Raw genomic sequence first — 22663 nt, forward strand, 5'->3', positions numbered from 1 at the left:
GAAGCCGGCTGGGAGGGCTCAAAATGGCACCTCGTTTCCTGCCTTCGCACTGGCCGGCTGAGAAGGCGCGTCGTCGCTGCTGCTGCTTCCCTCAGCGGGAGTCGCTCCTCCCTCCGCGCCTTGGTGGCCTCCTTTCTCTTCCCCCCTCAGCATAAGGGCGCTGGTGGCAGCTGCTGCTGATCTCCCCTTAAGTCGGCACCATGGCTGAGCACTGCGGCGGGTTGGAGAGCGACGCCGGCGAAGAAGCGCCTCCGCGGGGCCTCTCCGCCCGAGGAGCCTGTATCGCCGGCGGCGCCAAGGGGCTGCTGGACAAGGGCTTCGACATGTACATCGCGAACCCCTTTGACGCCGATCACAACCCTCAGGTGACGAGAGGGGTGGGCTGCCCCAGGGGCGTCCCCATCGTCTGGGCGCTGGCCGGGATGAGTCCCATAATCTTTGTGGTCGCGTGGCGCTAGACGGACCTTCAGTCCATCTTTTCTTCCTTCTCTTCCTCCTCCTCCTCCTCGTCCAAGCAGGTTGATGCATTAGCTGGAGCCATACCATTTCGTCTGGAAGGAGGCTTTAAAAAATTATTATTATTATTATTATTATTATTATTATTATTATTATTACTACTACTACTACTACTACTACTACATTTATATCCCACTGCCTTTGCTCTTGCAAGGAACCCAGGGTGGCTTACACGTCCCTCCTCCTCACCATCTTATCCTCACTACAACCCTGTGAGGTAGGTTAGGCGGAGAGTTGGTGGCAGGCTCAAAGTCACCTAGTGAGCTTCATTGCTGGGTGGAGACTTGAACCCGTATCTCTCAAGTTCGGGTCCAACACTCTAACCGGTACACCACGCTGGCTTGGGTTGGGAGAGGGCACACGATGTGGTTGGCTTTGTGAATGACTGTTATCTGTTGGGAGACAAGGGTTAAGTGTGTAGGAGGGAAACGGCCATGGGTGTGTGTGTGTGGGGGGGGGGGGATGAAACAGGACAGATGTTTTTATAAGGGGAATGGAAATCACAGGACAGATGTTTTTATAAGGGGAATGGAAATCGTGTGAAAGAACCCAGGAGAGTTGAGAGGGATGAAGCTGTGTGTAGTGGGGGATGCTTTGTTGGTATATTGAGGAAATCAGAAGTATAGGAATGATAGAATATGGGGTAGTGGGTAAAGTGTTGGTGGGAGGGGTGTGGGAATCGAGGATTTTTATAGGAACGTGTGTTCCATAACGGATATTGGAAATATATGGGTGAAGTGAAAGTAAGGGTGTGGACATGAGACGTTTTGGGTCTGAAAAATGGAGTGAAGTGGAGAAGAGTGAGGAAATGGATTGTGTGGGGACTGGCTGGTGGCAATAGTGACAGAGAATGGTGGCTACCTCCGGTGGTGGTGGAAGAAATGAGGAAAGGAGGTGATGTGAGTGGAGTAGGAACTCTGGGGAATGGGGTCTGTGAAGGAGGAGGAGGACGTGGTGGTGGTAGTGGTAGTGGTGAGGTGGGTGGAGAAAGGGGTCCTGGAATAAAAGCACTGTATGTAAGAAGGGGGCAAAATGAGGCATTCTGTCAGAGTGCAAATATTTGACTCCGAAGATGCAGGTAAGAATTTTGCAACAGCCTTCAGGAGCAGAAGATGCTTCCAGATAAGCTGTAGCAGAACAGAAATTTGCAGGGTGAGGCCATGGGAGAAGTGAGAGCAGCTGCAACTGTGCTGTTCCTTTCAAATAGGGCTCCAATGGCAGGTTCCCAGTCTAGTCCAAGCAGAAGTAGTTCAGTCTGGTTTGCACCAGCGGGATGGTGACATTATCCCTTGACCTGAAATCCCCTTGCTAGAAATATATTGCTGGTGCTTCTCACTACTGCAGCCTTGTATGTGAAAGAGGCCCGTAGGGAAAAGAAAGTGGCATGTGCAGGTTTAAAAATGCCAAGTTCAACATAAAGTAAATCATGCCAACTGTCTTAATACATGTCTAGAAGGCATCAGTCTTTGGGGAGTGAAAAACAAAATTATATTGTTACTTCATTTCTCATAAAGTGGGAACATTTGTAATTGTGGCAGCTTATTTTCATACTGCCCTTTGGCTAGGCTAGTAGGTTTAGTTTTCTGACAAGGAGAGTTTATTTAAAATTTGAAAACTTTTCTCTATTGACACAGAAAAGCGTAAAGAGAGAGAACATTAGTGGTGATAGCTATTTAATATATTGCTCTTATTTTCAGGGCATTTTGAATTTTGGAACAAGTGAGAACAAGCTTTGCTTTGATTTAATACAGAAAAGGGTAAGTTAAGCTTCACATGTGAATTGTGAAAGTTACATAATTTTGGAAATGTGGTCTGTAGGTTGAATTAATTCGTGGCTATGACTTTCTGTTGAATAATCAAAATATTATGTATGATAAAGTTAACCATACAACAAGTGTGGCTGGTGAATTGAAAACAATGGTTCAATATATGGCAAAGAGAGAAAAATATATCTTCTTTTCCGGATGTTGGATCATTCACTTCATGGCTGATTCCTGTGTTGAATATGCATGGGTATGACTCTTCATTTTGGTCTCTAATTCTAGCTCTCAGAGGAGCTAAACAGTCTCAGAATGTACATACATGTTTTCAACTAAGATGAGCTAAGACAACATTGCTAACTTCTCTAACGATTATATAAAAAGCAGTTGAGCACTATCTTATATAAGAAAAAACTTTATTTGTCTCCTTTTTTTAAAAAAAAATGACAGCTTGCAAAACCTGATATTAATTACCTGGAGCCTCACTTACTGCAATACTCGGATACACAAGGCATTAAAAGGTATGATGAATTTCTAAGCAGTTTAATGTGTGTTCATACAAATTAACACCTGTTTTTCCAGTTCCTCCTAAGTATACATTTCAAAGGCTATATGATCGGTATGTAGCTCTAACAATGACTTCGAACATTTGATCACTATGAACTAGTTCTAACAATGACTCTGAACAGGAATACATGTCAATTGTTTGTTTAAAACCCTGGCAGGGTGTACATATTAAAATGGATTAATGCATAAACAACCTTTAACAATTACATGGTTTTTCCAAACGTAATGGAAAAATGCATTTCCAATTTCCTTCTGAGCTATAGGCACCTCTAAAAAGTTAATTACAACTTATATTTTATTTTATAACTTTAACTTTATATTTTAGATTTGACTGGAATTATATCAATGCCAGTTGCCTAATTGTGCTAATTCATTATGAGTACAATTTTAACCCTCTCGGGCAGATTAGGATGGGATAGAAGTGCACCTAGTGGAGAAGAGCTCAGATGGCAGAGGGGGCACATCCACTGTGGAGGTTCCTACTCCAGCAGGCCCAGAAAAAGGACATTGGAGCACAGAGGTAGCCTTGAATCCATGGCCCCTCCATTCCCCCCATGAGGCTGCAGGATTGGCCCGTTATCTATGCTCACCTTGGGCTGGCAGAGGTATTGGAACCAATGGTAGGGAAAGTAAAGAAAAACTCACAATAGACAAAAAAAAAAAAGTATGTTTGTACCCCATTGCCCACCCTGGCAGGCATAAGCTGGCAGGAATTTGGAATCTGCCACTTTCACTCTTCCCTCAGCCGTATTTAGGATTGCTCTGTGCATTACTAATTAAGTACTTTGACCTGTTAACTAAGTTTTTGAAACAAGTCATTTCTAAAAGCGGGTTTTTTTCCACAGAAAAATATAGGAGTGGGGAAAATTTTCCATTTCAGAAAGTTTTTCACCCTGCATCACTGAACTTTAATATCAAAATTCTTGGTTGTGTCTGCCAAGACAGATTTAATCAAGTGAGCCTTGCTCTCTACATTGTAGTTCTTCAACTGCTCTTCTATTGCTGTCTGAGTAATATGTTTTGTCAGAATTAAAAACACAATTTCTTAAATTAAACATAAGTACAACCAAAATGTGTGATTGTTCCTTTAGGATTGGTCGTCTACCATGACTTGATTGTACTCATTGTATCCAGACACTACCACTTTGTCCAGCACAAGCAGACCGTTTCAGGCGGCCCCACCCTTATATACCTTGGAACAAACAGAAAAAGCAGGTTAAGGCTTGATAGAAAGATGAGGAAGGCGCATCAGTCTCCAGGCACTATCACTTTCCCCAGCCCGTATTGTATCATGGATGGATCATATTCACATTGTAATATCTTGCATATATAGGAACGTGTTAATGCAAATGATTGATAATGTGTTAATTTTGAACTTTAGCTTCAGAGAAGAAATTGCCAGTTTTCTTACTGAATATGCAAAAGCTCCAACAGCATTGGATCCTGAACATGTAAGGAACCACAGTACTTTCTCTTTATTTAGTATCATGAAAGTTTGCTGGATCTTTCATAAGATCTTAAGTAAGAGTTTTGGAAAGGCTGCTTGAGTTTTGGAAACCATGTAACACTGTGAACACTCTATTATGTTATTAAAATGTTAGGCTAGAGCTAGTTCTCACTTTCCTTATTTATACTTCTAAAAGTGGCAGATTGCTAACTTAGCTGTTTGTTCTCTCTGTGTACAATCTTGAAAGATATTTGTATGAACACTATAATACTGGATTCAATATCATTTATATTATCATTATCTGGGACACACCTGAGCAACCAGTTGGAAATCTGAGCTACTAAATGGTACATTATCATTAGATTGTTCTGTTGGTCTAAAATTTAAATGATTTAAAATGTCATAATTTTCAGTTGCGTTACAGCCCATTGAGACTTCTCAGTGCCAGTATGATTGAATGGATACCCACCAATAGAGTTCATATATTTATGTATTTATTAGCAATAAATACATAACTAAATATGGAGGAAGAGATTAAGGGTTGATTGAATGTTTTGTTGTTAAAGTGGCTCCATTGCAAACCTTGCTTTGAGCCACTCTCACCTGGATATGATATGCTTACCTTAGAATTATCTGTAATTTTTAAAAATAATTTCAGAAAGTTGGCAGTTTTGTTGATTGTAACTTGATATTTGTTTTCTATTTCTAGATTATTGTGATGAGTGGCTGTTGTGCTGTCTTTGCTGCTCTTTCAACTGTGTTGTGTGATCCTGGAGGTAAGAGAACTTAAATATATAACAATGTTGTAATTGTTTTTCACTCTCATTATTGGTGCCTGAGCATCTTCAGAAGGCTAATACTGTTTTCTTTGGGCCAATATGACAATGGCTAAATTATGCAGAGGATTATGTTCTTTATCACTTTAGCTATCTGATTTGAAACATGGTTTTATGAGTCCTTAAGGTAGCATGTTAAATTTAGTTTATATTATGTTAAATTCATATTATCTGAATGAATTATTGATGTGCACCCCCTTCCCAAACCCTAACTAGCCCAGTACATGTATAGTTGTAGTGGAGTTTCACCAATTACTTAATGATAAATGACGAGAGATGGAACAGGATTAAATACCTGCTAAAAATATTTTGTATATCAATAGGAAAAATCCAACACAAATCCTACTTAGAATAATTTAAGTCCCATTCATTTCAATGGGTCTACTCTAAGTAGAAGGGGCCACGGTGGCGTAGTGGTTAAGACACTGAACTGCAGACCAGAAGGTCGGCAGGACAGCAGTTCGAGACCCGAGTGCCACGTGACGGAGTGAGCTCCCGTCTTCAGTCCCAGCTCCTGCCAACCTAGCAGTTCGAAAGCAAGAAATTGCAAGTAGATAAATAGGTACCGCTTCAGCGGGAAAGGTAACAGCGTTCCGTGCACCTCGGTGTTCAGTCATGCCAGCCACATGACCATGGAAGCGTCTTCGGACAGCGCTGGCTCTTCGGCTTAGAAATGGAGATGAGCACCACACCCTAGAGTCAGACACTACTGGTTGGGGACACCTTTACCTTTTTACTCTAAGTAGGACTTCTTTTGGATTTTACCCAATATTTTTAGTGGCAGAGGATGAGGTGGCTAGATAGCATCACCGATGCAATGAATATGAATTTGCGCACACTCCAGGAGAGAGCAGCGGACAGGAAGGCCTGGCATGCTGTGGTCCATGGGGTCACGAAGAGTCGGACACGACTTAATGACTGAACAACAACAACAGTATTCAGTTACAAACAGAACTAGGACTGGTTCACACAATAGTTTCTGTTATTTTGGCAGCAATTTTTTCTAGCCACAATGGTTCCATACAAAGAAACGCTGAAAGTAGTGGTCCAAAAATGTATGCAAGATTAAGGCAAAATGATGTATTACTAATTTTAACAATTGGTAAAAGACTTTAAAAAAATACAAGTTCATTGTGCATTCTTGTTGTAGATGGGTATCTAATTCCTGCTCCATATTATGGTGGAATAAATTCCAAAACTTGGCTCTATGGTGGAATGCAGCCTGTTCATGTGCCCTTGTTCAGTGAGGTAAAAAAATAATTTTACTAACGATTCCCATTTTTATAGGTTGAGGTATGTTTTTATGAATGGACATAATTATATGAAGCCCAGGTAACAAAACAGTCAGCTGCTATAGAAATCAAACTCTACACATATCTTTCTTGTATGGTATTTCTCCTGGTTAGGTTGAAATATACTGGCAAGGCTATATAATACATTCTTGAATCTAGGTGTATTGTGGGTCCCATGCACAACTGTTAGAATTAGCAATATGTCACCCTCCAGAAGTATGAATTTGTTTTCTAAGGGAGCAAACCTATGGCCGCTAGACAGTGGCTAGACGGACATAGGATATGCTGTTTTCTGGGAACCGACCTCAGAGACCATACTCCGAGGTTGGTTCCCGGAAAACTAACCTCCCCCCACGTCCATGCTGCCTTGGAGGCAGTGCGGAGAAGCCCCGTCCTCTGCACTCGCAAGAGGAGCACGGAGCAGGTGAAAAGGGGTGGGGCTGGGAGCGTTCCGGGGCAGGGAGAGCGGATTTGCCTGTACTACACATCCAATGTGTCATACAGCAGCCTCTTCTCCCACTTGGCCCCCCCGCAGCTAGACAGCCGAAAACAGTTGTCTAGCAGAAAAAGCAAGGCAGGAGAGGTGCGGAGGGAATGATCCCCCCCATGCTTTTCCTGTTCTGCTTTGGATAGGTGGTTGCCTCCGGGTTCGGAGGCAGATGCCTATCTAGATAGGATTGTGCATTATGATATTTTAATCTGTGTCGCTTTCAGACAGTTAACAATTTCCTGGCATGATGTAATATTACAAACATTATGGTAGATAGTGTCCCTGATTCAGGTATCCTCAAAGAACAGTAGCACTTACGAAATTCCATCCCCACCCCTACTTCCCATCCATCAAAACATAGGATGGAAAAGGAGTGCCTGCATTCAGTTAACCCCTCACAATATAAGGAGGAAAAACCCCATCTGTGCAGTACTCTGTTGCTTTCTTGCTGATTTTTCTGCAAGTAATTAAAATAAGTATTTTATGCAGAAATAATTTTTATGCATTTTATTTTATGCATTTTGAATTTTTACTGAATCCCTACCTTCAAACTTTTAAATTCTTACATAGGTGTCTAATGAAGAAGGTCAAGCTTTTCAATTAACAGTTGAAAAATTAGAAACTGCGTATCAGAGAGCCAAGGAGCAGGTAGGAATATTTTTAACTGAATCCCAGCTATTGCGATTTTGGCTAAATACCATTTATGTAACTCACTGTCAACTTTCCAGTGAAATATATCCTGTTGGAAATGTAAGATAATGAATGTGCTAAATATTTCTGTCATGTGCACAACTCGGCCAAAAGGAACTTATCACTTTCATAAGTTGTCACAACTTCATTTCCCCCTCTGCATTATCTATAAACAAATGGAATTTTTACTCATTTCATCATAAAATAGTGGAGGTTATTTTCAGTAGGTGAAAAGGCAATTTAGGGTTCAATCCTATGGGTTGCACCCTTGATGATTGTAAGTTCCCAAATTTGGAGGCTTATGATCATCCTATGCAGGGTGGGAGGAGCAGCAGAGGCAATCTTCACGTCCGCCATCCTCCCGCCCTGCATTTTTTGCTAGACGGGGCGCTTTGGAGGGGGAGGGAGGAAGGCTGGAGAGGCCTCAGGATAACTCATATCCTGGCCTCTCCAGTCTCTTCCCCACCCTGCCCACTGAAATGCCCCCTTCTCCCCTTCTGAGGCTGAATTCCCAACCTTGGAGAGCAGCAGGCATGGTTTAGATGCTGTCTAGGGGCCATAGGATTGCTTCCTCTGTTTTGTGGAATACTTATATTTAAATTGACTGTATTTGATAATAAACCATTTGGGTTTTTTTATTTATAATATTTCTATACTGCTGAATATAATACTTCTAAATGGTTTTAGTGCATATAAAATTACTTTAATGGATACTTTTCATCTTAATTTTCAGTTATTAGATTTAATAAAACTGGAATGGTTCAGATGGAATAATCAGACAAGTTTGCTGCATGCATACTATATTAAAACTGCCTTTTTAAAGTAATACTAAATATATATATTAGAATTTCAGAAACTCTTTTTTATGCTGTAGCTGTTTATAAATGAAAACATTTGAATTGACAAGAGAAAAATGCTGTGGAACAAATATTCTTGGGTTACAGAAGATTGCTCTTGCAGCAATATGTACACTCGTATGCAGTCAAGTATCTTCAATACTTGGTATTTTAATAAAGGATCGCAGTTTTGCAGTCTCTCTAGTCCTTTGTTTGACGTCATGTTGGCGTCTACGACTACCAGTTTTTCTTTTTTCAGGGCATCCGAGTCAGAGCATTAATCCTGATCAACCCCCACAATCCATTAGGGGACATTTACCCAGCACAGTTACTGAAAGAATGTCTAGAGTTTGCGCACAGGTTTGAGTCCTAGCGCTATTTGTTTGGGCTTTCTATTTTCCATGATTCAGTATGTTAGTTATAGAAGTGGTTTTGGTAATCTCCTTATTTCATTTGGCACATATCTGTAAGAATGTTTGTTTAGTAAATATGTTTGTGTCATAATGGATATTGGTGTATGGCTATTGGTGATGGTGAAAAACATCAGAATTTTTCAATTTCTAATTTCTGAATGTATGAGCTATGTGTAAGTTTGTTTATGCACCGCTAAACAAACATTTCTGTGTCTGCAAAGCTGGGTATCCTGATTCTTAAATATTTAAAAGCATATGACATAATTTGGAAAATTGGTAATTACCAAAATCAGTAGTAGTAAGAGTGTATAATATGAATTGACAACTTGATTTGAAAAGTACCTTGGTACCGATTTATGCACTGGATATTATGAAACGAGGCTTCTGACTGTGAGATCTGAAATTTTCTCCAGCCAGCCTCTAGAAATCTATATGGTATGTAAATGAATAAATCTAATTTAAATTTAATCTATCTTAAAGAAGGATCCCTCATTTTCCTTTGAAGTTTCTTCCATTGCCCCCGTCTACTGTTGTATAGGTCACATTCTAAAATCTAATTTTTATCCTTGGACACTTTGTTATAATGCTTACTGTGCAATCCTATACACATTTACTTTGAAGTAAGTCCCACTATGTTTAGTGAGCTTTACTGCCAGGTAAGGAAGTATAGGATTGCAGTCTGAATCAGCAAAATGTCATTGATTTCACTAGTAGCTTTTCTATGGAAGAATGCATCCTGCTTTAGATCGAAATCCTAGCATACTCTTCCCCTCCCTTCAAATGAAATTGATGGGCAGAGCAATCCTATGGTCCCTGAGAGAAGGTCCCTGAGAGAGGGTCCCAGGGACCATAGGATATAGTGGATTTCTCCTCCTGAGGTGGTAGACACTTAGGAGCTTGGGAGGGGAAGTCCAAATGGGGATTTCCCCTGTCCTGCCCCTTGTAAACACTGTGTTAAGGTCCGTGGCAGCTTCTCTTCCAAGACTGCTGTTGCGATCTCAGAAGTTGGTAGGGTGGGTAGGAAGGAGGTGTACCAGTGGGCTGGGAGGGGAAGGAATGGCGAGGTCGTGGGTCTGCAGGATCCACAAGCCTCTGTATTACCGGCCACGCCCTCAGGTAAGCCAGCAAGCTTTGTTTTGCCTCATTCATTCAATGAAGATAAACAGAGGACAATGATTTTGGAGCCCGCTGTCTATAAAATGGCAACCCATTAGGATTTTTAAAATCCTTGACTTATTTAAAATGAGAACAGCTATAGTACTCAGTTTTGTAAGCTTCTAAGATTAGCATAATTGTTTTCCTCTCTGCATGACCCTGAAGAGATAAACTTTAAATGCATGTTGAGTTTTTTCAGACACTTGAATCTCTGACTTGCATAATATTTAAAATGTAGACAAGTAATTGTTTTTTTAAGCTCTTGGTTGTGTAGCTTACAATAATGGATGGATTAATATATACTGAGGACTCTAGCAGCATTTGCTTTAAATATCTGTAGGCATTCTGTTTGGAAGAGAATTTTAATAAAAATGTCTCCTCTTAAGTAGGAGTTGGCTAATTGTATGAATATAGAAGTAAATCTGCAGGCTTACAAAGGATTTTCTAAGCAGCAACAAATGCATGTGTTTAAAATTGTCTTAAGGGCTACTTACAAGTGTCTCTTCCTGTATATAGATATAAATTACATGTGATAATGGATGAAATTTACATGCTCTCAGTGTATGGTGATACCACGTTCACAAGCATCCTTAGCTTAGAGAGGTAAGTGTAACTTCCTACTGCTATAAAAACAAATATTTGTCATCTAGGTTAAATAGGTAGCTTAGCAAATATTTTTTATGCATGCATAAACGATTCATCCTTTAGCTGCCTTTATAACATATTATTTCAAAATACTATTTGGTAATATGATAGCATATGTATGATTATCAGGAGTTGGGAGACTCTTTTTCTTGCTGTGGCTTCATGTCTTTCTAACGGCTGACAGATCTCATGTGCCAAATTCACTTAATCTTTTTGAACTAAGCGGACTATTGCTCGCTGAGTGCTGTGCTTGTGATTCTGCTCCATCTGCCTGCTGAGGGGCTCCTCATAGAGCTCTATCATATCTCTCCTCTAGTGTGCGGCCTCTGCATTCCGCCATGCTGCAAGATGGCAGGCCACTTAGTGCAAGCCAAACCTCACCTGGAAATATCTGGTGTCATGTTCCTTCCTAGACTTTCATGTATGTTGCAAGTAGCCTGCATACTGTGAGGAGAATGTGGTGGGACTGAGAGAAGAGAACTGGTCATTGGAAGTTTTCAGGTGAGGTATGGGAGAGGAGAGCCTCTGCTTTTAAAGAACAGCCTAACTTGCTGTAGTGTGCCCTGGTCAGCAACGTTGTACATGTCTGTGGCATGTAGTGAATATTGTCAGCAATCCAGTGTTCTCCATAAAAAGTTTTTGGCACACCTACTTGGCTCTAGAAAAATATTTCAAAACGCTATTTTAACCTTAGAATTTTTTAGATGTTGATATTCTGTGTTACTGTTATTTCAGTTAGAGTATCATACATACACTCTAACTGCAAACTAGGAATTCCTTGAACCATAACCAAAGAATGCATCAGGCCTTGCATTCATTTCTGTGGAAGGTGTGGTTCAACGCATGTATGCTTGTATGTGCATTGAATTTCTATACCTGTAGGAGGTTTTGCTGGATTGGGGTCATTGTCGCTGTCCTCATGACTGAAAAATTATATAATTTTAAAATTAAAAATAAGTCATTAAGTCTCTGGAAAAACTTTGTCTTTAGTTTACCAGACCCAGACCGGACACATTTCATGTGGGGATTTAGCAAGGTAGGAATGTTTGTTACCAATATTTCTTCAAAATGATCTTGAATACTTGAGAATTATTCAAATAATTCAAGTTTCACCTCCTCCCATCTTTATTACTTTTCTCTGTAGAAATCTTTATATGTGAGGATAAACATTTTCAGTAGACTCTATATTAATACACAAATTCCTGGACATAATCCTTCTTTCAAATGCCAACTAATTCAGAACATATTTTTGAAAATCTGTTTGCATGCCCACAGATATGAAAAGCAACCTTTTATCCTGTTTCTTGAAACATCATTGGAACTCAGTCTGAAACAGAAGACTGTTTGTATTTTTAGGAAAAGTATGGGTTGATTTTTGAGTCTTGTGTGGTTTTATTTTTTTTCCTACTGAAATTCCAGTTGTCCGTCAACGTGTCTCATATTTACAAAGCAAGTCTGCATGTTCAGGATTGTTGTGAAGATTTGTAATTGGCTTTTCAACTCAAAATGAGTTCTTGCACCAAAAAAGAATATTAAAAGTTAAGCCATGTGCATTAAAACATCCATGAAAAAATAAACTAAGCCAACAGCATTATCTCAACAGCAGGGAGAATAATATAAAGCAAAAAGCCTCAATCATGTGAGGGTGAGGTAGGGGTTAAAAGCCTGTTTAAAACAACAACAACAACAACCGATGTAAATGAACCCAGCTCATTTGGACAACTGGAATCTGGCAAATCTCAAACTGTAATGAATTCCATAAATGTGATTAAGACGTAGCAGTAAACCACACTGGAAGCTATGGTTGAAATGCCATCTATAAATATTATAAGTAAAGGATGGAGCAATCCTCTAGCCTCTAGTCAGTGGCCAGACGGCCATAGGTTATGTGGTTTTCCTGGAACCGACCTCAGAGCCCGCACTCCGAGGTCAGTTCCCGCACTTCCACGCTGCCTCGCAGGCAGTGTGGAAAAGCCCCGTGCTCCGTGCTTGCAAGAGGAGCGCAGAGTGGCCAAAATGGGGTATTCCTGGGTGCGGGGCGCGTTCCGGGGCGGGGGGGGGGAATGCCTGTACGACACATCCAATGTGTCGTACGGCAGCCTTCTCCCCCGCTCCGCCCTCCCATGGCTAGACAGCCGCAATCGGCTGTCTAGCCAAAAATGCAGAGCAGGAGAAGCACAGAGGGGATGATCCCCTCTGTGCTTCTCCTGCCCTACATTGGATAGGTGGTTGCCTCCGAGTTCGGAGGCGGCGGCCTATCTACATAGGATTGTGCCCTTAACAAAAGAAGTAGTCTTTGAATATTTACCCTTATTTAAGAACATAAGGAATGCCTTGTTAGGTCAGAGAGGTCCATCTAGTCCCGTATCCCTTGCAACAGTCTGAACTACCAGGAAGAATTAGGTAATTCACCAGGAACTGGCCTGTAGAGTACAATCTACTTTCTGCCCTAACCTAATGCAAGACATGGCCTACAGCAGAAATCCTATGCATGTTTCCTTGGAAGTAAATCCCACTGAGTTCAGTGGGTCTTGCTCTCAAATAGGTGTGCGTTGGATTGCAGCCTTTGGGTGGTTTCTAATGACTTACATGGCAAGTGGCTGTTCATCATCTCTCACTAATGGGAGAGCTGCAAGCCACATGGTGACGTCAAGTTGAAGCCGAACTCTAAGTTGCCTTGTGACTACATAGAAAATAGGGAATAGAAAGGGCACAGTAAGTCAGGCTTTACTGTATGGCTAGTTACTATAAACAACCCGAACCCTATGTGAATGCAACTGCCACATATTGTTTATAATCTCATTCTCACTACAACACTAGGTATCTGAAGCTAGACTTAAGGAACCAATAGAAGGGTCTCCACCAAAAATTCTATCTCTTTCATCACTAATTTGAATACTTTGCGTGAGTGAATTCACATATTATGCTTGTTGATTCATATATTAAAGGAAAGTTAACATTCTTTGCATTCATTCCTCATGTGGTGCAGAGTGGTAGGTGGCAGTATTGCAACCAAAACTCTCCCCACGACCTGAGTTCAATCCCAGTGGAAGCTGGGTCCCAGGTAGCCGGCTCAGGTCGACTCAGCCTTCCATCCTTCTGAGGTCGTTAAAATGAGTACCCAGCTTGCTGGGGGCAAAGGTAGTCACGACTGGGGAAGGCAATGGCAAACCACCTGGCTATAGTCTGCCACGAAAATGCCAGCACAAGCGGCGTCCCTCTAGGGGTCAGTAATGACCCGGTGCTTGCACAGGAGGAACCTTTCTAACATTCTTTGCAGAAGAATGTAAGTTTTTGGAGGTGTATAAATGAAACCTGAGAAATTCAGCCAGAAATATAGTCTTTAATTTGTTCCGAATAATGCTAATTTGGATAGAAATATGACTTGTATATTAGCGTTTTAAGGATATTTTAAACCTTTTCCCACCTTCCCCCTTTCAAGGATTTTGGCATGTGTGGTATCAGAGTTGGAATATTATACACCAGAAATCGTGCGATCAGGAAAGCAGTTAACCAGCTTGCTATTTTTCATGGATGTCCTGGACCTGTGCAACATGTTCTCAGACAATTCCTTAGTGACAGAGGTTAGCAAAATCTGGAAAAAATTACTGTGTGTGTGAAGTAGATGTTGACCATTCTTTGAAATCTGCTGCTGGTCAGACTAGACAATACTGGGCTAGATGGGCAAATACTTTGACCTGAGATAAGGTATCTTCCAATGTTCCTAACTACATAATATCACAAATAGAAATCCTTTAAGGCAGGAATCCTGTACCCACTTACCTTGGAGTAAGCGCCATTGAACTCAGTTGGATTTGATTCTGAGTAGACATGTATAGAATTGTGCTGTAAATCCTTTAAACCACTTCCTGGGCTTGAAGGAATGTTGCGTGCCAAATTTTAAGAAAATGCTCTGATGCTGTAAGGGAGTTCATGAGCAGTTTCACATGTACAGCCATTGCTGGATTGGGACTTTTCTTTATTCGTGCATACAAATTATAGAGCAAGATACAAATTATATAGTTGCAGGAAAATTGGGGCTGAAAAACCAAGACAGAGTATGTATGCATGTTGCTAACTTAAATGAGCATTATGTGTACAAATGTACAATGTGTTTTGTGCTGTAATAGCATGGAAGTTTAAAGCAGGATGGACCTTTAATCTACAATTTTGATATCTTTGGAGCAAAAGTGAATTTGAAAGAACCTTTAGTTTCCTCTGTTAAACCGAAAGTTTTTGGTCTTGTAATAACTTCACCTAAGTAACAGGAAAAGCATACAAAAGATATGCCCTTATCTCTTGCATAATCTTACTGAAAGTTGATTTTAAAAAGAAAGAGGATGGGGAAAATAATATACAATCTCAAACCATATAAATGCCACGTGTGCACATTTTAAACCTGGCTTGTGCTTTTAGCCACTAAATGACAATCAGCTAGGTTTTGTGTTGGGGGTTTTTAAAGTGTCTGGTGGATATTAGAAACAATGTGGTACTAAATTTGTCACGTAAGTTACACTTCACAGTTTCATAGAATTGTAGTAACTATTTAGACCAGGGGTACCCAACATTTTTGGACCCATGGGCGCATTTGGGAATTTGAGATACTGCTGTGGACACCACCACAAAATGCCTAATCAGTGGGTCACTGCTTTGGCATCTACCTTTTGCATCTATGGATCTTAGGCTGCATCTTATTCAGTGAAAACTTTTATTTTGGGTCTATTGGACACCGCAACATCTCTTTAATAACAGATTGTCTAACAGGTAACGCTTCTTTTAAACATATGTTTTGGCAATGTCAAGTAGTTGCTTCTTTTTGCAGGGAAGTTATTACACAGAAAAAATTTGTACTGGAACAGTCTTTAATATTCAATGATGTACACTCTTTTTGACATTATTTACCTGCTTCATGGAAATAAACAAATGGTTAGTGTAAATGGATCCTTTGCATTATTTTGATAGCTAAAAGACTGATATCACAACATTGGAAGGATAAACACTCACCTCCATTGATTGAGGACCTTACAATGCTTTCAGTATTTGAAAGGGTGGCATATAGATGTCGCCTTCAAATGGATACTCATTTGGATATTTGGTCCACTTTTACTGCAGCCCATGTATAATTGCTAGAAAGTTGTATGCATTTCAAACAAATCAATTTATGTATATTTTAAAGAATCAGAGAGAAAAAATTGGGTGCCTGTGGGCACCACGTTGGGGACCCATTCCCAAGTGCCATGGCGCCCATGGGCTCCGCATTAGGAACCCTTGATTTAGACACTACTGTCCCTGAATAATACAAAGAGAATATAAAATAGTGTTGTTATTTTTGTGTTCTTATTTTGACAGAATGGCTGAATAATGTGTTTTTCCCAACCAATAAAAGAAGACTTAAAGAAGCACAGAACATTCTTGTGGATGGTCTTGCAGAGATAGGAATACCAGTTTTTAAAAGCTCAGGAGGATTATATGTGTGGGCTGACTTCAGAAAAGTATGTGAAGGATCTGGAAGGATCAGGGAGGGTAAATCAAAGAAAATAAGTGCTGTTGGCTATTTAAAGCTGAGAGGGAAACTTGTGGCTGTTCTTTTAAAAACCTTGGCATTTGTATAGCACATTTCTCAAGGGCTCAAAGAACTTCACGTATATTATTTTGACAATCCTTACAACGTACTTGTAAGCCAGTAGTATTATCCTTACTTTGCAGATGGCAGGCTGAGGCTGAGAGAAGTGTGTATTGTGTAAGAATGACTAGTGATTTGGTAGTTGAGATGACACTTGAACTGGCTCACACTCTTGACCACTAAATTATATCACCTAGGCTTTTATCTAGCGTCTGATGGATATTAGTATTTTTATGTAAATCAAAGCATGGCATTAAACTTAGGCAGAAGGTACGTCAACTCAAGTCATTTTACTCTGTGTAGCCGTAGGCCATTATTACAAAACACTGATCACACTTAATAATGACAAGGAAGGGTGTTATATGCAATACACAGTAAAATATTAGAGCAAACAATTGCCTAAAATTGATGTTGCAGGTAGATTCTGATGTCCATCTCTAGTGACCAATGCATTACAATTTTAAAATGTAAAAACAACAAAGAGTTTTGGACAATTGATTGAGGCCGCACTTAAGGCGAATAGGACCTTTTCTCCCATTGCGAATTGTAGGGATTTCAGCTGGAACTGTGGCTGGGGCAAAGCCATGGCCATGATCTATCTAATCCCCTGCCCCCCTCCCTCCCTCCCTCAATAGCTATTTTTAAAAAATTAAACATGCCAGGGCAAACTGTGGCAAACACCACATCTAGTTTGGCTGTAAAGGGCTTCTGTTAAAGGAGTGATGTATTTTAACTTAATCATATCATAGAAAATAATTTTTGGATCATACAGTATGTTAGTTTTGTGCAATGCAATGGACTAAGCAAGAAAAACAGCTGAATATCTTGGTCTCCATGTAACTTCAGTAGAAGCTTTGAGAATCCTGACTTTTGATTGTTTTGAAGGGGAGGAGTCAAGTGTTTTTTGTTGCTGTGGTAATAAATGTGGCTTTATGTGGCATTTAATTAATTCATATCTCTGTTTCTTCATAGTTTTTAAAGTCACAGACATTTGAAGCTGAAATAGATTTATGGTGGAAAATTCTTGATGAAAAGCTTCTCATTAGTCCCGGGAAAGCATTTTGCTGTTATGAACCTGGATGGTTTAGGCTAGTCTTCTCAGATTCTGTAGATAAGATTTACTTGTGTAAGTTTCCATTTTGTTCCACCCCTTTCACTGCAGCTGTATGCACAGCCATAGACTTTCAGAACACCAAGGAATATAGTCTTACATATGGCATGTTCTGTGATGGATTCAAGAGTTCTCACACAATAAATTGAGAAGTCTGTTCAGTATAACACAATTTATTAACCACTGTCTGACAGCATTCTGCTGTGATGTATTTGGCTCTGCTTGCTCACTTGAGACATGCAATTGTAAGAAAAGCTTATTGAGTGTGTGGGATGTAGCGAGAATTGCAGAATGCTGCAAATGAAGTTCTAAATTCCTTAAACTGGCTTATAGGTTTCATTCTAATATGGTGAATAAAAAATAAATACATGGCATTTATATAAATGTCTCCACACTAGCATGTACTGGATTGGGAACAAATTTGTTTCTTTGCTGAGGCCCTTCACTGATGGCACAAAACAAGAACTTTCTTTCTTTTTAAAACAGTCTCTGTCATGGTTCCCTGAAAAATAATTACTTTCTCTTCTTTTGTGTAGGTATTCAGAGACTTCAGCAAATGCTATGTGCTAAAATAGATGAACCCATCCCCAACAGTTCATCTCCGAAGGAAAATGAACATACTGACTTGGATGATGATATTTCAGCTAACTACATAAATACCTCAGTGGATGATGTCTCGGAAGGATATTCACACCTGAAGAAAATAGCCGTGTTCTGAGGCATCTTTGCTGTAACTGTGTGACTCCCCTTAGTTTTTTATCATAGTCTGGCAGTATGCATTTATCTTTTGTTGTAACCCATGGTTACTAATTTGTCTGTTGGGACTGGAGGATTTCACTGAAACACTTAGATCTTTCTTCTGAGCACTATGGGCCAAATTGTATATGACAACAGCCACATCTCCCCAGCTGTTTTTCTTCCAGTGGGGTTCCATGGCCTGATGTAATCCCCATTGGGAGAAAAACAGCTGGGAGAAGTGAGGGGTGGTGGGAGGTGCTGCACCTCCCACTTATCCCCATCATGCTTTAAAACTGACATCACGCTTTTACAGCAGTTCAAGTTGCGCAACCCTCCTTTATAATAATTCAAGTTAGGTCATGCCACCATCTTACTTTCAAATATTTGAACTTGATTGATATCCTAGTCAAGCATGTGACTGTGCTTTGCACATGGACAACTTTCTGAATCAGAGTGACTGAATGTTGGTCCCATGAGAGAAGCAATACATACTGTATACAAATATGTTAATTAAGAAAATGTTGAGCTTTCTGAATGTGTGTACCATTCTATTTTGCTTTCTAAGAAAGTGCTCAGATTTTCTGATTTTCATTCCCAGGTTAAATAGGTTTATTTGTATATTGTGCCATTTATGTATCATTCTTGCAAAATCATTAGTTTATCTTATTACTTTTCCACTTCAACAGTTTTTATAAGCATGCAGCTGATTGTTGTGGTGCTGGTTTTAAGAAGATACAGGGGTAAATGGGAATCTATTTTCATAAATAAGATCTAATATTGGTGGATATGGTATGCAGTTTTCACCTTTAGGTAACCAATGGGATGGTATAGATGGATTCTACTTTGGTAGCTACTTTTACAGCATTGTGACTATACAAAAAAAAAATAAGGGAAACTTTTATTGCTGCAGTTAAAATTTAGAAAAACTCACACAAATGACAGGCCAGAGTTGGGATTTGGTCAGGCAGTACTTGGAAGACAAAGCTATTTTTCCCCAACGCAAATTTATTTGGCTTTTACCCTTGCTATGCAGTGCAATATCAACTGAAGTACCTTTCCCAATCTCTCACCGCTGTTTTGGGGGTAGGTGCTACATCATAGATATAGGAATGGTAATTCCTAGGTTTAGAAAGTCTAAAAGCTACTAAACTACTTCAACCACCTCCTTGCTTCCCGTCTTCCCTCCTACTGTATGTCTGCTCTTTAATTATTTTCAAACATATCTGTCATATGCCTTGTGTTAATTTCAAGGTGCTGTTCCTTACTTTTAAAACTTTATTTCTACACATTTTAGTTTTGTTTTTTACATATGTAAGTTAATTAAACTTATAACATGAAAGCTGATGAGAGTTGAAGATGGTTAAAAGGGCCAGGCCATTTTGCAGCATTAAAATGTTTGTTCTGGTACCCGAAAGTTATCTATGTAGGTAACAGGTATACAGAATGAGGGAAAGCTGTCCATAACCAAGGTGCCACTACACAGAAGTTCCATTTCCTCCTCAGCGCACAACTGACCTCAGCAGGTTCAGGAATCAGAAGGGCCTTAATAGATGATCTTAACAAATGGTAGATTCATATGGGAATGAGTGGTCATTGAGATGCCAAAGTCTCTATCTGTTAAGGCTTTATATAGGTCTTGAATTGCACTCTAAAATGCATTAGGATCCACTAGACCTGTTTCAGAACTGGTGAGATGCAAGAGCCTGTGCGAGTCAGCCTAGTTGCTGCATTCTGAATCAATTGTAGTATGAGTGTCTTTAATGGTAGTCCTACATCAATGCATTACACTGGTCAAGCTTCAATATGAAGCCCTTGTCTGGAGCAGCTCAGGACTTCATGGCCTCCATTGGCCTATCACTGGACTTGGTTTTCTGTAGTGGTATGGGGGAAAGTGATCAATGGGTGAGGGAACCGAGTAAGACTTTGTCATCACTATCTGGTTAAGTTTAGACTGCATGCTGCTTTAAACCTATACAGTGGTGGTGGATTGGTTTTAATGGTCTGCCGTGGAAACTTATGGCTTTTAAAGTTTTCCTGATGTCACGGGGTTTTTTGTGTAGATTTGGCCAACAGTCCTGTCAAGACCCAGTTCAAGTTTTGGAACTAGGAAATGTCTTGGACTATCGACATCATGCTCAAGCTGTAGTGTTACCTTGGCTCCTTGGTATTCTGTTGAGCTCAGGATGCTGTATCTATAAGGTCAATGTCTGGAGTGGAGATGGTTGAATGCAATGAGGACTGTTTTAGCAGCAGCCACCTTCACTGCTTCTTTCAAAATAGCTGGAAACAATCTCTACAATGCAATTATTACACCCCTGATGCAGCCAACTTCTCTCTCTCCTGTCAGATGTCATTACCCATGAGAGGTAAGAGCAACCAAATAGGTGGAAGGCCATACTGGTCCAAACTCCTGGTTGACATCCTCAGGCTACAACAGCTGAAAACGTCCAAATAAAACAGCCAGGTGGCTCCCTAGACCCACCCTGTGGAAATTGTTACAACAGTGGTGTCTAAGCTGGAGCAGATGAACCATTTATCCTAAATGTGTTTTACAACTAGGTCACAGCAGGCCACAAAAGGTTCCTTAAAATAACCCCGGGAGCCCATCTGAAGAAGTCCCCATACCACTTCGAAAGGTTTGTTGGGTAGCACTCAGCAGGTGCAATGGTGGAAAAGTATTCCCCCTATCACTGCTACAGAGTAGGCTCTAAGATTAGCTCTAAGTAGCATTTAGTCATAATTGGTTTGAGTTTTCCTCTGCTCTTATATTCTAGTCATTGTACTAGCTGCTTAATTGTACCCACTCCTGTTTTTTTGGGCTGGATATCTACACCTATTCCCATCCCAATAACCCAAACTAAGTTTTAATTACTAGATGTAGTTTTTTGTAGATGAACACACAGATTTAGATAAAGAAAATATCTCAAGTAATAGTAACAGAAACAGTTGCCTGAACAAAGGTAATCACTTACTGTATATTTCTCTATAAGGCAAAAAAGACAAATACATGGGTGCAGCTTCTCACTTGTCTAAAGAAATGTGTGAAGAGTTACTCTTTACAGAGGGGGGAAAGTTTAAAATAAGGTGAAAACTTAATTTTGATAAAGGCACCCAAATTTAAACAATAAATAGAAGTCACTCATAGGGCTCTATCTGAATAAACTAAAACAGCTGTAGTAAATTTAATATACATTTAAAGGGAGTATCTTAAACAAAAGACTACAAGGTGCTGGTAACAGTTTCCTTGATTGAGATTGCTGGGGTAGGTCCAACGTGAGTCCAGATATAACCTTTCTCTGGTCTAGTAGGAATGGTAGGAAAAGGAGATGATCGAGATTTGAAATATTCTGAAGGTGCGTGACAAACAAATTCTAAGTACTCAATTTTTCTTGGAAGGTCTTCTTCTGGTCCTTAAATAAAAATGAAAAGAGAGTTAGCTTTTTATTCTCCAAACACAGCTTTGTGGTACATCCAGATACCTAGTGAGAAATATGGCAATGGGTATCAAAGACCAGTACCTTCCCCTGTCCCAAGGTAATCTCATACAGGAAACAAGCTGTGCAAGCCACAGGTTCTGCAATCTTCTCCATAGGGGTGAGAGAATCAGTCTAGTAGTCTTCACTCAAAGTAGTATCCAAAGTACCAAGCAGATATACATACCCCCTGAACAGGAGTGGGCAACTTCTGATCCTCCAGATGCTTTGGCCTACAACTCCCATCCTTCACCATTGGCTATACTGGCTGATGGGAGTTGTAGGCCAAAACATCTAGAGGGCGACAAGTTCCCCACCTCTGTCTTATAAAATGCAGCAGTACAACAGGTATACCTGGTATTTTGCTCCTTCTAGGAACTAATGTTATTTAAGTGGCTTGGGATCAACACCCATACTACTATAAAACATCTAGCAGAGGGAAGGAAGGACTTAAAAGCTTGAGCCTGTGTAGCCATGATTCCCCATTATTACTCTTGGTGATATCGGAGCAGGGAGTGGATCATATATATCTGTGTAGCAAGTAGGCATGTTGTAGAATCCTACTTTTTAGCCTAGATTCCTTCGGATTAAAAAGAGGAAGCATATAAGGTTCACATATGTGGAGGGCCATGTGTGTGCACCACAGCCCCACCCCCCCGCCCACAAAAAGTAGCTAAGAGCTGATCTCATCTACTAGTACTACTCCCTTATACCCAGTGAATCATGTCAACGTCAGCGCATGTAGCTTTCGACTTTGTTTCTCATGCAAATACAGTCAGGGCCAGAAATATTGGAACAAGGATAACTGTTTTGGCAGTTGGCTTCTGTACACCATCACATTGAAGTTGAAAGGAAATACACCCAGATGGGAGCAAAGTCAGGACTTTCAGCCGTAATTCAAGGGGTTGGACAAAAGTGGGGCATTAACCATTCAGGAAGTACAGCCAGTGGCATACACACACACCCATCGTTGGTGGCTCATAAGTAATGGAACAAACCAACATCATTTCAAACTTAAGGATCGCCTTTAATACCTGGATGAAAATCTTTTGCAGTCAATGACTGCCTGAA

General features: G+C 40.3%; 2 protein-coding genes across 3 annotated transcripts in view; one reads left to right on the plus strand and one right to left on the minus strand.

The window, feature by feature from the left end:
• On the plus strand, positions 1–19462 carry LOC146345002 (1-aminocyclopropane-1-carboxylate synthase-like protein 1). 2 transcript variants are annotated; one of them, XR_014792396.1, is made up of 15 exons: positions 1–365; positions 2214–2273; positions 2727–2797; positions 4225–4294; positions 5000–5066; positions 6277–6374; positions 7479–7556; positions 8694–8794; positions 10519–10605; positions 11638–11683; positions 14090–14231; positions 15997–16139; positions 17243–17396; positions 17918–18274; positions 18349–18995. XR_014792396.1 is itself a non-coding variant. In XM_084858857.1 (14 exons), exons 1-14 carry the CDS (start codon positions 201–203, stop codon positions 18097–18099), a joined length of 1464 nt encoding a protein of 487 aa, XP_084714983.1. In that variant the 5' UTR covers positions 1–200; the 3' UTR covers positions 18100–19462. The 2 variants fall into 2 exon arrangements, 1 of the variants encoding a protein (XP_084714983.1); XM_084858857.1 differs by having other exon boundaries at positions 17918–19462.
• The window catches only part of GATAD1 (GATA zinc finger domain containing 1), a 9617-nt gene continuing 6075 nt past the window's right edge, over positions 19122–22663 (minus strand). Inside the window, exon 5 of the mRNA XM_084858859.1 lies at positions 19122–21529. Coding sequence (XP_084714985.1) covers positions 21339–21529 — 191 coding nt within the window. The 3' untranslated portion in view covers positions 19122–21338. The remainder of the gene's footprint in view (positions 21530–22663) is intronic.

Source organism: Heloderma suspectum, chromosome 5 (assembly GCF_057233095.1).
Source record: "Heloderma suspectum isolate Gila_16-S chromosome 5, 16-S_ref, whole genome shotgun sequence".
NCBI lineage: Eukaryota > Metazoa > Chordata > Lepidosauria > Squamata > Helodermatidae > Heloderma > Heloderma suspectum.